This window comes from Hipposideros armiger, unplaced genomic scaffold (assembly GCF_001890085.2).
Source record: "Hipposideros armiger isolate ML-2016 unplaced genomic scaffold, ASM189008v1 scaffold_868, whole genome shotgun sequence".
Classification (NCBI taxonomy): domain Eukaryota; kingdom Metazoa; phylum Chordata; class Mammalia; order Chiroptera; family Hipposideridae; genus Hipposideros; species Hipposideros armiger.
The window spans coordinates 245,396-260,361 of NW_017732218.1; the positions used below are offsets into that span (position 1 = coordinate 245,396).

The 14,966-nt window shown below is 44.7% G+C and overlaps 2 protein-coding genes across 2 annotated transcripts in view; one reads left to right on the top strand and one right to left on the bottom strand.

Annotated features, from left to right (window-relative positions):
- The window catches only part of PDE7A (phosphodiesterase 7A), a 100,372-nt gene extending 96,347 nt beyond the window's left edge, over window positions 1-4,025 (top strand). Inside the window, 2 exon segments of the mRNA XM_019629826.1 lie at window positions 1-64; window positions 3,769-4,025. The exon segment at window positions 1-64 is cut by the window's left edge and continues 6 nt beyond it. Of these exon segments, the coding sequence (XP_019485371.1) occupies window positions 1-64; window positions 3,769-4,025 (321 nt within the window).
- A 7,829-nt stretch (window positions 4,026-11,854) lies between these two features.
- The window catches only part of MTFR1 (mitochondrial fission regulator 1), a 30,373-nt gene continuing 27,261 nt past the window's right edge, over window positions 11,855-14,966 (bottom strand). The window contains exons 6-8 of the mRNA XM_019629827.1: window positions 14,871-14,966; window positions 14,238-14,406; window positions 11,855-13,463 (exon numbers count right to left, since the gene is read on the bottom strand). The exon at window positions 14,871-14,966 is cut by the window's right edge and continues 93 nt beyond it. Coding sequence (XP_019485372.1) covers window positions 13,395-13,463; window positions 14,238-14,406; window positions 14,871-14,966 — 334 coding nt within the window. The 3' untranslated portion in view covers window positions 11,855-13,394. The remainder of the gene's footprint in view (window positions 13,464-14,237; window positions 14,407-14,870) is intronic.

Here is a 14,966-nt window from a genome sequence, read left to right on the forward strand (position 1 = left end):
TATCATTTGGGTGTGAGCCCGCTCTGTGATCGTCAGACCGAATCGATCGCCAACATCCAGATTGGTAACTATACAGACTTAGATGTGGGCTGGTTAGAAAAATGCCCCAGGTTTTAATTTTGTCAAGAAGAGAGATGTACAGTTGAAATATAAATATTAAAGTTATGCTCATTTCTGTTTTTTAAATAATTAAGACATTTACCCTTGCCTTTCCCTTTTTGTTTGCCCTTATAATTTACTTTCATTTGCTTGTAGGTCCTAAAAAGCATAATTTTTGCAGAGCAGGTAGCAGTCACTTTGTGTTCCAAAACTGAAAGAATTCATTATTTGCCCACGTGGAGGCCTCTTTTGTCTAATTCTGGCGCTGCCATTTAAAATGAAAATGGTGGAGGGTGGCCGGTTAGCTCTGTTGGTTAGGGCATGGTGCTCTTAACAAGGTTGCCGGTTCGATGCCACATGGGCCACTGAGTTGTGCCCTCCACAACTGGATTGAAACAACTACTTGACTTGGAGCTGATGGGTCCTGGAAAAACACACTTAAATTTTAAAAAAATGAAACGGTGACCACTGAACTTCGTTATAACGTGAAGACAGTTTGCGCTATTGCTGGCTTCTGTCGCTGCCTGTTGATTAGGTCGAATTCCTCCATGTCTTGCTCAGCCTCGTGTGACTAACCTCGAGTTCATCCTGCGGTCTTCTCCCCAGCAGCTGCTTCCCCTCATTTGCCTGCCGCACCTTGGGCCCCTCCGTGTTCCCCGAACCTGCGTGCTGCTTCACTCTCCACCGTGCTGGCCCTCCCCATCCGCACAACTGACTCTGGCCTTGAAGCTTCACCTCAAATGTCATGTCCCCCAGAAGCCACCCCACTGTCCAGGCAGAGCTGGTCACGCCTCCCAGGCTTCCAGATGGCCTCTCACAGCTGTAGGGTCGCTGGCTTTCCTTTGCTGGTGGATTCCCGAGGCCTCGCACTACACTGCGCCTGGAGGCAGGAGGCGCCTGAGAGCTATTTGTTGAGTGAACCGTAACTAAGAGAGAGCATCATGGCGTGTGCTATGAATGAGGGCTGTGAGCTTGCTGTAGACGAGCACAGGAAAGAAAGCTCGGCTGGGGAGGGGGCGTTGGGGCTTGAGGGTAAAGTATTGGGAGGGTGGAAGGGGTAACAGCGAGGTACTGAGGGAAGGGTGTGATTTTGGTAGCTGGTGTCAGAGCCTTTGAGAATTTAGGTTGCACATAGTGAAATGTGCACACAAACTTCAGAAAGAGAAAGTTCCTAGGAATTCAGAAGAACACAATACTCTGAAAAGAGGACTGTGCTGTGAGGTCAAATTCAGAAACATGAAAGGTGCTCAAAAAGTGTATACACATTTTAAGAAAGGAAATAACTATGAAAATTGTAATATATACGGATAACACAAGATGAATACAAGTCATGCGTATACGCTTTTTTGGCACCCCTGGTATAATTCTTACATTGTCCTTGCAAATGATCCCCATGTGGAAGACGGCGGGTGGTAATTGACCTGATTGCGGAGGGGTGAGTCGGGGTGAAGGCCAGGCCTGCGGCGTGGGGCACACACCTGTAGCAATGGTGCAGGCACGCTGGGCCTCCGAGGAGCTCGCGCTGGCCAGGGTCGCGGAGGTAATTAAATCACTCCAGCGACTTGCAGTGTCTTTGCCCGAGTAAATTACCCCCAGATTCAAGGGAGAACTTACAGACGAGGTTTCTAAAAGTTGCAGTTTTTAGAAGGGAGGAGGAGCTAGATCCCCTAAACTGTTCACGTCAGCCTGTAGATCTTGTCAGGGTTGGTTGGACAGTTCTAAAATGGGTATCAGAGGGACAGGGATAAGGCAAGCGATGATAATAGCTGACATCTCCTCACAAGCACCCTAGGAGACAAGGACGGCTAGTGTTCTCTTTTTCAGATGGTTTGCCCAGTCGATACAGCTAACAGGAATTGGTCTTTCTGACATCAAATACTAGCTAAAATGGGGCTTGGAAAGATTCTATTTCTGGGGTAAATCATGTGACCATATGATAAATACTACACTACGCAGTGATTACTCGGAGCCAGCAGTAAGCAGGAGCCATGTGTAACTGATACGGTTTCTTTGGTAGGAGCACTGGTTTCAGTGTACAAGAATAGCAAGTGCTGGGTGACAGCAGGGCGCTTGACAAGGTGGTATCTGGAGATAAGAGGAGCGTGTGGCCAGGTGCCCGAGCAGCTGATGAGCAGAGTTTTGCCCTTGAGAGGGGGCAGGGTGGCTGTGCCCGTGGCCCGGCCTAGTCATTTTTATCAGGTACTTCAGACCTGAAAGAAATTTTAGATTATTACAGAGCCAGAAGCAATAGTTACTTTGTTGGATGTTAGAGGCAGGATCCAAAAGCCATCAGCCAGTTGGAACAATGGAGAATCAGATAAGCGAGTCATGGAAAAGCTGCAGCGGGGTCCAGCTGCTTGTGCCTGAGCCGTGGCGCAGCCACGAGCACGGCTGCCGGAGAGGTGCTGTGTCCCTCATGCTAGGGACGTTGGTCTGTTTGTTAGCTCTCTCTCTGCGTCAGAACGCAGCTCCCGGAGGGCAGACCTGTCTGTCTCATTGTCACTGCTCTGCCCAGGCACCTAGGACACTGCCTGGATATATAGGTTCTCAGCTAGTATGTGGGGAGAGAACGAAAGAAATAAACCTTATCTGACATCAGAGCTACTTTTTCAGATGCCGTAATTTGTACCCTTGCGAAGTTCAACCATCAGACCGTAGGTGACTTTTCTCATCAAGAGCAGTGGGTGCTGCCTGCTTTAAGTTCAGTGAGATTTTTTTGTTGGCTGCAGGGAACCTACGTTGTCTGTGGTCAACATGGTGTTTTGCCTCAAAGAAAAGGTTTTGGAGCTGCTGAAAATGTAAAAACTGGTTTATATGAGCAATGATACAGTTTGAATGTACATTTTCCCTGTTTTTCAGAGATCAAAAGTCAGGAAAATAATGTTATTTGTTTCTCCTAATATATATGATTTGATTGCTGAGGTATTTTCTTGGAGACTTCTTTTCACCCTGTGTAAGATACTCTAGTATTCAGTCAGATGGAGTGGGCACGAGAGGGTACAGCCTAAAGGTGCAAACAGCCCCGAAATTACTTTTTCCTTTTCCAACGGTGAATGAAGGGGGATCAGTTATGTGAGTTGTTTATAAAGTAGGGCCCTGGTACACTTTTAATGTTCACATTAGTAATTGTTTCTACTAATCTGCTTTGTTCTTTTGAGACTCATAATTTTTGTCACGAGTTTTGGCTTTATAAATTCTGAGCTAAGTGAAATGGCTAATTGTAGTCATGACCAGGTGTGAAGATCACATCCCTGAGGGTATCAAGCAGGAAAGCACCCCCAGCTCCCCTTCATTTCAAGCTTTGTCCCTACAGTCTTGGAGAAGACACCCCCTTTGCCTCCTGCTGTGTCACTGGCTCTGCCCCCTGAACTGCGTTATGCCCTGTGTGTCCTCAGAGCCCACACGGCCACTGTTTGCTGAAGGAGAGGGGTGCGGCTGTGCGGCTGAGGGGAATCATCAGAGAAGATGGATAGGTGTACAGGTCACCTCCTCCGGTACATCCACCGGTTACTTCAATAGGTTCTTCAAAGAGACATAAATTGTTAGAACTTTTGAAAAATAAGGTTTAGGTAATATTGGAACAGGACTTAAGAGAGTAAACACTGTACAGATGTTTTAAAGATAAAGTTTCAGAGCATACGTTGATATGGATCTTTTCTCTTCCTCCAGGTTTTATGACTTATCTAGTGGAGCCTTTATTCACTGAATGGGCCAGGTTTTCCAACACCAGGCTGTCCCAGACAATGCTGGGACACGTGGGGCTGAACAAAGCCAGCTGGAAGGGACTGCAGAGAGAACAGTCCAGCAGCGAGGACACCGACGCTGCGTTTGAGGAGTTGAACTCACAGTTATGACCTCAGGAAAATCGGCGATTAACCCCAGAACCAGTGGGACAGACTGCCTCCTGGAGGGTTTTGGAAATGTGAAATGGGGTCTCGAGGTGAGAGAGCTTACTCTTGACTGCCAGGGTTGCCAAGGGAACGATGCCAGCATTACTGATGCCCAGGATTTCTTCTGTCGGATCATTGGAACCCACTTTTTAATTATAAGACCTGAACTTACAGCAATATGCACTCGGCTTTCACATGAAACCTTGAATATGCAAAGCCCAGCGGGAGTGAATCCAGGAGGAGCAAAGGAAGTGTTGCTGCGTGCCACGCATTTCTCAAAGCGTTTATCCTGCGAACCATGAAACTTGAACTGAACCTTTCAGCAGAAATCTCTTGGGATTGAACCAGTCTGATGCAACATTGTGTGTCTGTACCTTCCACTAAGTTCTCTCCGAGAAAATGGAAATGTGAAGTGCCAAGTCTCTGCTGCCTCTGGCAAGACTCGATGTTTACAAATCAACTCTGAAATTCTGGTTCTAAATTTGCCTTGGAGCATAATTGTGAAGGAACCACTAAGAATTTTAAGATCAAACTGTAAACTGCAGCTCTTTCCCCCGTTTGCCTTTTTCCTCCTTTGGATGCCACCAAAGCCCCCGTTCGCTCGTTTTCTTTTGTGCACTGGAAACTGTGCATCCTCATCGAGTTCCGCCAGGCTTTCACTCCAGTGCTGCTTGGCAGTGCGATTTTTTTCACTCTTCGTTTTTCATTTGGGGCGGGAGGGGAGGAACGCCAATGTCCTAGCTGTATTATGATTCTGCAGTGAAGACATTGCATGCTGTTTTCACTACTGTACACTTGACCTGCACATGCAAGAAAAGGTGGAATGTTTCAGACACCATAATCAGCTCAGGGTATTTGCCAATCTGAAATAAATGGGAGGGGGAAGTGTGTCCTTTCGCTGCAGTGAGCGAGCTATGCCGTGTGTGAATGGATGGTGTGTGTGTGCGTGCATGTGTGACCGTGCATGTGTTCTATTTATCCATGTGGGACAGGATCTGAAGCTTCTATTTATTATTTTAGAATGTGACGGTGAGCAGCCACACTTGGGGGAGGAGAAGGTAGGTAAGCTGTAAGATTGCTCCAGTTGCCTTAAACTATGCACAAAGCTAAGTGACCAAACTTCTTGTTTTGATTTGAAAAAAAGTGCATTGTTTTCTTGTCCCTCCCTTTGATGAAACGTCACCCTTTGATGGGCCTTTTGATGTGAACAGATGTTTTCTAGGACAAAATCTAAGGACTAATTTTAAACTTAAAACATTCCACTTTTGTAATTTGTTTTAAATTGTTTTATGTATAGTAAGCACAACTGTAATCTGGTTTTAAGAGAAACTGGTGCTTTCTTTTAGTTCAATTGTATTTCCCTTGTTACTGTAAAAGACTGTTTATTAATTATGTTTACAGTTTGTTGCAACAGCCATTTTCTTGGGAGAAAGCTTGAGTGTAAAGCCATTTGTAAAAGGCTTTGCCATACTCATTTTAATATGTGCCTGTTGCTGTTAACTTTTGATGAATAAAAACCTATCTTTTCACATTTTTATCTTTTATATTTACCTTCTAATTCAATCCTCTGAATTAGTCCATAATCATAAATTACTAGGCAATCAGAGACGTAGCTCCTTGGCTGTAGCATTCACTCCTCAGATATTTATGAACTCAGGCAGAGCTGGGTGCAGGCCCAGCCCTCTGGGGCGGATCCACCTCCAGGAGCGCAAGTGAGCAGGCCAAGGCCCAAGTCACAGTTTGCTCCGAGTCCTGCTAACACCTGGGGGAGCCCAGCTTGGAGCCCACCTTTCGTTCCCATGGTTGGAAATTGCACCTCTTGCAAGTACTAACAGACTGCTTGTACTGGCCTTTTTAAAGTCATAAGAAGTGGCCACTTAATTCTTGGTCGATACCAATGTAAGAATGGAACCGCTGGGCGTGTTCTGTATCTTTACAAGTCCAATTCATTAGAAGGAATGCAGTGCAGACTTTAAATCAAACATATTATCATTATTTGCACAGAAGAATGACATCCAATAGAATATAATGCGAGCCACATTTTAAAAAGGAAACAAAAACCAGATGGAATTCATTTGAATACCATTTATTCACATATATGTATGTATGTATATAGCATAATCATTTCAATATGTAGTCATTATAAAAAAGCAATTGAGGGGCCGGCCGAGTGGCGCGTTGGTTAAGAGCTGGCTTGGGACGCCAGAGGGACCTGGTTCGGATCCCACATATGAGGGCCAGTGACACTGCCCTCTACAGCTAAGATGCTGAACAACAGCTCAACCTGGAGCTGGGCTGCCATGAGTCACCGGCGACGGCTTAGGCTGCAGCCCCTGTGGCAGTGGGTTGCCATGGGCTACTGTGTGTAGCCAGCAGCCAGCGTGAGCAGCCAGCAGCTGTTGTGAGTGGCCATCCAGAAGCCGGTGACTGATCTGCCTCACCCGGGAAGAGCGCAATGATGGTGCCAACTTGGGCCAGTGAAGCAACGTCCTCCACAACTAGACTGAAGAACAAAAGGACAACAACTTGTCTGTTCCCCTTCCCCCAGTTCCCCAGCACTGTTCCCATCCCTCCAATTCCCCAATAAAAATCTTTAAAAAAAAAGCAATTGAGATGTTTTACATTCTTGTTTTGGTACAAAGTCTTTGCAATCCGGTGTGTATTTGGCACGTACAGCACATCTCACTCAGTTCACAGCAGCCACATTTCAAGCGTTCAGGTCCACATGTGGTATGTGGCTCCGTATGACAGTGTGCGTATAGAAGTCCGGTGATGGCAGAGCTGAGTGTCACCTGGGGAAGGTCAGCTGGCCACTTGCGTGCGGTGGCATCACCTTGGCAAATCGGATGCTGCCAGCGTCTGATAAAGGCTTTCTTTCCAAGCTCAGAGGCCTAGTATGTCAGCACGTGGAGAGTGAAACCATCTCCTAGCAAGCTCACTGTGACCAGGTGCACAATAACTGGTGTTTGTAAAATGTTACTAAGTTCACAGTGAGTAGAACTGTCTATCATTCTCTCCTTTAGGCAGATCTTGGGAAGCCAGCTGTGACCCACCTCCCTGCTGACAGGTGCTCACCAACCTGGGTGCCCTGCTCTCCAGGATGATGCTGGAGACGCTGCCAGCAGCTGCTTGTCCGCATCAGCTTCTGACTGGCATCAATCACAGGTCAGTACCTCCGGCCGCCCGGCCTCCAGCTCTCTGTGGGGCTGCTTGCATCTGCTCTTAGCCACTTGGTCTGTTTCCTATTGTTTGATACTCAGAGGGTTTTCTTATTTCCATCCTCAGCGGGGGAGACTCCTGGGTGTTGCTCCATTTCCTGCCTACACGTAATAATGAACCCATTGTTTTTTGTTACGTATTATGTGGGCATCACTGTCCCTAGCTCTGCTTTTTAAATATGACCTAGATGCCTTGAACATTAATTTTCTATAAAAACTTGAATGAACAGCTCAATAATTTAGAAGATCACATTTAAAATAAGTAAGTAATTAGGTATTATGGAACAGAACGCCAACTTCCCATGAATTTTTAAGATAAAACAGGAGACTTCAAAGAATTGTTACACAGGTCACAGCCCAGTGGGGCTCCAGGTCCCACTTCAGTTGTGGGCGCATCTCTGCTCTGGGGGTCAAGTCCTTGGAGAGAAGATTTGGGCAAGCTTTAGCTTAGTGGGGAAAAAGCGGTTCCTGGTCAGTGTACTTGTTAAATGTGATGGTTCGTGATTCTCTGTATAAAATATTTTATGTCCTTTGCAAATATATGTGTACCTGACATACAGGTTAGAGGTGCCAGTAATTCTTTGAAGATTCCTGTAACAGTCTCTTTTTCCAAAATGTTTTCTTGGCTCCTAAAGCTTTCACATCAGAGGTTTACAATGTTTTCATGTGTATTTTTTTAAATGTATAGTTTGTTTAAATGCCCTGCCCACAGTATCTGCTGCTTGGGAAGATGCACAATGACAGGAATGCTTTTAAGTCAACATGCGTGTGAGTCACCCTAGCATCAGCTTACAGTTGGATCGTCAGGTTGTGCCAGTATGTGTGAGACTTAGTCTGCGCCATTCCTCACTTGCTAGGGGTCTGCAGACACCTGTGTTTTGGAAGGCCCTCAAAGGTCTTGGTCTGCAGGTGGAATGACCATTCTTGGGGGACACGCTAACGGGGGGCGCACAGCAGTTCTCCACCTTCTCTCTCATGCTCAGCCTGGGTCTAGTGTAAATGGGGCCATTGATAAATGCTTGTTGAACAGGTAACTTGGCGTTTTAATTATGTGTTTCCTTTTTAGCTATCAGTCTATCATTAAGAGAAATTTTATTAGAACTGCCTGTGCTGATGTAGTGAGCAATGTCCAAGTTCCTGTTATGTGCGGGGCCCTGCGCTGGATGTAATGAAGGTATTATAAAACATGGTCTCTGTTCTCAAAATGTTTGGGTGACAGAATGATGTTTGTTCATCAATAGGTTTTCATATTGTACAAAATGAATGCAAGGTTTGGGGGGTATTGTTTAGAATGAATGGTTCAGTTCATTGACTCTCGCCCAATTTGCTCACTTTCTAATGCATTCTCCATCTCATTAATTGAGCTCTGAAGCTCCAGAATTTGGTGTTTTATAGTTTCAATCTCTTTGGCAAAGCACTCCTGTTCATTAATTGTATTCCTGAGCTCATCAAACTGCCTTTCTGAGTTTTCTTGTGTTTCACCGAGTTTCTCCATGACTGAGATTTTGAATTCTCTGTCATTTAGATCAAGATCACAGGTTCCCCATGACTTTGAGTTTGTTTGCTGGAGCACTGTCATTTCCGTGTTACCTTGGTTGTTCACGGTGCGGGTTGTGTTGTTTCTCTGGGCGTTTGAAGCTGTGCGCAACTTTATTTATGTGCTGTTTTGATTTTAGTTCAGCAGTTTGATTAGAGGTCTTTCTTTTGTTTCCCAGTAGATGGTGCTATAAACAAGTTTTTGTTATACCTGCGTTAGCGGCACCCCTGTGGTCAGGGGCACCTCGACTGTGATGGAGGATTGTGGCGGGTCAGAGGAGGGCGGGTTTGGAACCTGCAGCGCTGTTACCTGGCTCCCTGTGGTCAGAGGCGGTGGATGCATTTCTGCCGCTGCTACTGGGCTCCGCCACATTGGGAGGGAGGTTTTAAGGCGCCAGTGCTGCTTGGGCCCCGTCCCCTCCGCAGGGCCATAGAGTCGGGGCTGCACCCTGACCCCTCCACCCCAACCTACCGTGTTAGCTGGGCCTGCGGGCACGTCCCTGCCCTTCGCGTCCTGCATCCTGCCCGCCTTCCAATACGCGCCCCTCCGGATGGACCCGTGTGTGGATCTCAGGCTGCTAGTGTTGAGCAGAGGAACCTTTGGTGGGTTACAGACGTCCTACTGCTGTAGTTGTGGGAGGGATACGAAAGGTTTGCTCCACCATGATGCAGACTATGAGATGCTTTGAGCATTATCATTGAGCCGTACCCTATAAAGAATCAGGAAGCTGCATGATATCCCAAGTTCCTTTAAGATGAAATTTATGAGTTATATATATTTAAACTTTTGGAAGGAAGTATCTCCAAGGAATGTTTCAAGTACCTAGTTGAACATTTGCAGAAAACAACTTTTGAATTTCCATCTAAGAATAATCACAAGATAGGGGTTAGCTTTTTCCATAGAGGGACTCAGATTATTTCAGGTTAACTGGGGCTGTATCATGAGAGTCCATGTTCCTAACAATGGAGACAGACCGCTGTGAGGGCTGCCACGCAGAACGTGGGGCCTAATCACTGAGGTGTTCCTGCCACATCTGCTTGCATCTCCCACTCCTGCGGCGCCTGTCTCCTCTCTGCCTCAGGAAGGCAGCGTCGCATGAGTATTGTTTTTAAAAGTGTTGTCTTTCCAGCTACAGACCTGGGTCTTTTGTCATGAATTAGCTGTGGGTCCTTGGGCAAGTTACTTAATCTTCTGAGTAGTTTCTAACCTGTTTCCTAAAAGAGAATGTATTGCCACAGTAAAGTGCCGAATCACTGGCCTGTTTCCTCCTAATCTGTTTTGTAGAAACTGCTGGGTAGAACTGTACCTCACCACATCCTTATTAGAGGTCCAGGTGACAACTGCCTCTCAACTCCAGGTTTCCTGTTCCAGTTCCTGGAGTGGAATCTGACAGGACCACTTCTCAAACTGTGTCTTGAGTGTTCCCAGGAGTCCCCCTTGGAGAAGGGAAGGCCGCGGTTCCGATGCCTGGCAGCGCGCTGGGTGAAGGAGTTATCGGGAGAGCCTGACCTCCGAGATCCGTCTTCCCTTGTTGCTGAGACCAGTGGGCAGGCACTTCCCAGCTGGCCTCGTTCTCATCCTCTCCCGCTCTGATAAACAGCACGACTGGCCAAGCAGACATGGCCGCTGGGCAGCAGCAAGAGCCGACTCTTCACGCCTCCAGCAGAAGTCCTGTCAGGGAGAGTCGGGCCTTTCTCCCCAAGTTCAGGCTGTCCCTGCCAGGAAGCAAGCGCTTGGGAGGGGCTGGCCTTCGGAGCCATAGCTGTTTGGTACGGAACGGGAGGCACTGTTTGGGTCAGCTTACCCTTTACCTTCCTGACAATGTCGAAGTTACACTGGGACCTTTGGGAAAGGCTGGAGAAGCCACCAGAGACAAGTTTGGGAAACTCCAGCTGTAGGAACATTAAGGCGTCTAGCCCATATGAAGTAGATTAAGGGCCATCTCAGAGGCAATATCCAATGGAGAACGAGCCCGCTTACAAGGTTTACAAGGAGAAACTAAAAAGTTAAGGAAGAACGCCGACTCTCTCGTTTGAGAAGGGAAAGGACTCAGGATCAGCTGAAGGCCCGTGAGAAACACTGTGACACCAGCATCACAGTGGTATGCTGTCGTGAGACCAGGCGTCTCGTTCTGCCTGACAATCCCAGAGCTGACTTGACTGAGGTAACTCCTGCAAATTTAAACTTCTGTCTTCCAGACTGACCCAGAGAGAACTTCTGTTTTGGGATTATCAGGAGTATTTGGTTTTGGTTTTGTTAACCTCGTGTCCACTTCTTTACCACTTATATTCATAGGAATTCTCAATACAGCAAGAGGACAGGGTTTTCTACAGGAGAACCTGTGACTGGGGCGACAACTGGAAGGAAAGGCCAAGTCCCACCGCTCCGCCCCGAGCCTGTGCCAGCGTCAGGGCCCAACCACGGATCCTGGGAGAAAGTCTATTGGAAGCTAGTGACCTCATGTAAAATGATGTAAGTAACTTATTTGGCACTCTCCTGTTCACAGAATGTGTTCAAAATCATTATTTCATTTAGTCCTCAACAATTGTTGAGCTGAGCAGTATTCCCATTTTAAAAACAGGTGTGACATGGCCAGGGTCACACATACAGACTGTGTGTAACTCCGAGTCCAGTGTCCCCTGACACATACTATGTAGATATGTGAGTCCCTACACTAGTCAGAATCATTGTAGACAAAACATTATCCCAGTTACTTAACTTTTTAAACCTCAGCTATAAAATGCAGAGTTTAACTTTTTTTTTTTTTTAACTTTATTGGGGAACAGTGTGTTTTTCCAGGACCCATCAGCTCCAAGTCAAGTAGTTGTTTCAATCTAGTTGTGGAGGGTGTGGGGATTGAACCGGCAACCTTGGTGTTATAAGCACTGCGCTATAACCACCTGAGCTAACCAGCCGTCCTGAGTTTAACTACTTTTAAGACCTTTCCCATCAGGTATTGTGTTGAATGAGATGGGTGTTGGGGGAGCTGGAAAAACAGATCTCACCAATCCCAGAGGTGGACTATAGGCTTGAAATGAACCCTGAGGAAATGCATCCCAAGTGACGGCCTTTCTCTTTTAATTCTGAAATTCCTTGAATAAAAAGGTGAATGAGAGGTGATGCAGTTTATTTTAAGGAATATATTTCCACTTGAAAAAAGTGGAAGCAAATTCTTAAGCTGCATGTGCAATATAGAGGAATCTTACCTATCGTAAAAAAACAAATAAAATTTTATGGTCCAAGGAAAATAGAGGTTTGCTTTATTTCAAAACAGTAACTTCCTTATATTGGAGCACTGACCAAAACTCAATACTGATATAAATTTCTTAGGAGGTCAAAATATATGTCAAGTGAACTTTCTGAATTTCTCTTAAAGGCAGAATTTTTAAACCATATAAAACAATCAGAAATAATGTACACCAACGGCATGTGTAAATTAAGCGATGGTTCAAATTTAAGTAGAATAGCCAAACCATGTAAATTACCTTAATATTTACTAATATCTACAACATTGCACATATTTTCAATAACTTAAAAGTGAATGTCTGTCCATCCTTCCCATGTCCCACTCCCTCCCACCCAAGCAAATACAACTTTCTAAACTAGATTTAAATAACAAACCCAACTATTTACTCATGGTAGGAGATTCTGGCATTAACTATATATAGCTGAGCTTAACAAATATAGAAAATCATAAAGATTTATTATCAAGCATTTAAAAATGATCACTTAAAACAATTCATTAGAAGCCTTAGAAAGGCTTTCTAACAACACCTAAGGGTTATGGTGCATAATGTAATTCAAGAGAACAGCCTTTTGACCAATGATGAACAACATAGAGGAAATTCTTTCACCTATTCAGTATTTAAAAATGTCTTAATATTGGTCAAAATAGTAATCTCTGTTATGCCAACAATTTACATAAATATTAACTTAGCAACAAGTCATCTTTATGATGCCATTTATTAAAATGAAAGAGTTTTTACTTAAAAAGAGATTCACTATTTGAAAATTTGGCTTTCTTCCTCTTGGCACTGAGGTGAAAGCAGCTTTTGGGGTCCCCGCCCTCCCTTTCTGAAGGAAAGCATCATGGAACTTCAGCAGTGAGCATTATCTGGTTCCTACTCAGCCCATCTCCAGGACAATGTGAGAGAATCTAGAAGTTGTGTTCAAGGTAAGAAGATTCCAATCTCAAATATTTCACTCCAACAAACTGTTAAGCCAGCTCATTGAATAGTAAATGATCACTGAAAACAAATGATAACAGTACCCTCATTATATAATTTTACAGACTGTTTTATATCCAAATATACGCATATAGAACACTCGTATAGATAAATTAGTGTTGAGAATTAAAAACTCACATCTACAAATCTATAGAATTGTTTTCAAGATTGGAAACCTAAACATTCTGACTACATAGTAAAACATGTTAGAATACATGCATGTTCTGGAAACTTCAGAACTGACCTTCTCATAAAAGCAAACTTAAGAGTGCTTTTGTTATTGCTTAATCCTCTAATTAGATTTAAAAGGAGACTACTGAATACTAAATTCAAGTATTTACTAAATAGTGTTGATTTCTATTAGCCAAACAGCCCTAACAAACCAACAGCTGAACCAGGACAGTCTTTCTTGGCTCTTTGTCTACTAGGAACTTGGAACATTTTCAATCAACGCCTTCATTTTTCCTGTAGACTTCAGCATGTGTGGCCCAAACTAGGAGAGAAACAAACAAAAGGTGTACATGGAGATACTGGTTCATATAATAATAATGATGTGCCCCCTCCCAGTCACGGATCAAAGGGCTGGGAAGTTCTAGATGAACAGCCAAGCAGCCAGATAACATGAAAAACTGTGAATCGGCACATGGTTATAAACATGACAGAAAAGAAAACTACGACCATCTTAGTAAGACCCCAGCTTAGTCCAGTTTTACTGGTAAATAAAAGAAGGAAGTACCACAAAGATTCCTTGTCAATGTCTAGTTTCAAAAATGCTAGAATTTCTAAGGTGTCTGCCTCTCTGAGCTAGATGAGCATGTGTCCCCGTGAATACAGGGAATGTGCAGACTGAGAACAGGCGCTTCCATGGCATCTGCTCGTCTCCACCTAAGACACAGCCCCCATCCTGCAAGGCCCCGGGCGCCCTAAGAGAAAGTGCTCTTCCTTTACTTCGAATTTTTATATCATAACATATGATTAAGATAGAAATTCTATTATAATAAATTTGACTTCATTATACTTAAATATAAATAAAACACAGCATGGAAATTTTTACCACTAGAGATGTCTAGTGAAACCAGGGGTTAACTGTTGCTTCCTTCTTTATGCCCTTCTGTAAGGAATCTGCTTGTAAGTAGGGGCTGAATCCATAGAACATCCTTTTTGACTCTTGCAGAGGACACAGCTGACTCCCCTGGGAAAACGCAGGTGCTCAGCAAGGGCGTGAACTTGCACGTAGGACGGGAAAGAAGCGTGACCTGACACTCACCAGCACGGTCTCTGACGTGGCCTCTGGTGCAGACTTTGGGGTTCCTTTCTCGGCCTCGCCGTGGCTGTTGCTTCGATACCGGTACGCAAACTTCTTTTTCAGAGCTTCTGCGATGAGGGCAGCAGGGTCAGTAGTGTCCACTGGTTTGGGCTTTAGCTCTTGTTCTGATCTTAGAGAAGTGAACAGAAACCAAGGGGACATATTTCAATATGCTGACAGCACTTCCCCAGCATCACAGATAATAAAGACACTGACAAATACTGACGGCAGTGCGATGGAAACCCTAGATTTAAGGCTCAATAAAAAAATCACTGATTATGCTCTTACAGGACAATTCTGGAGGCCCTTCTCCGCCTGCCCAGTGACACAGCAGGTACACACACAGCTTGACTGAATGGCTGACTGACAAGACTTTAAATGAAAGGGCTTTAAATGCAGTGGAAGAAAAACTAAATTTAACTACCTGGAAACACTTACTTTGCTAATCTCTTAGTTAACTATGTATAGGAGCCACTGGAGCCCATCTGTTTTAAATTAAAAACTTAGAAGTATTTAAAGTTCTCAAGAAGTCCAGTACTTTTACAACACATTAAAAACTGACAGAAGTGAGAAAAAAGGTAAATGTATCCTCACCTTTTTACTGACCGAAGTTTTACACTGTTTATATCTTTAAGGATCTCTAGCATATTTGGCATATCAGGTTTCTTTGGGTTGTCCTTGTCCAGAGTA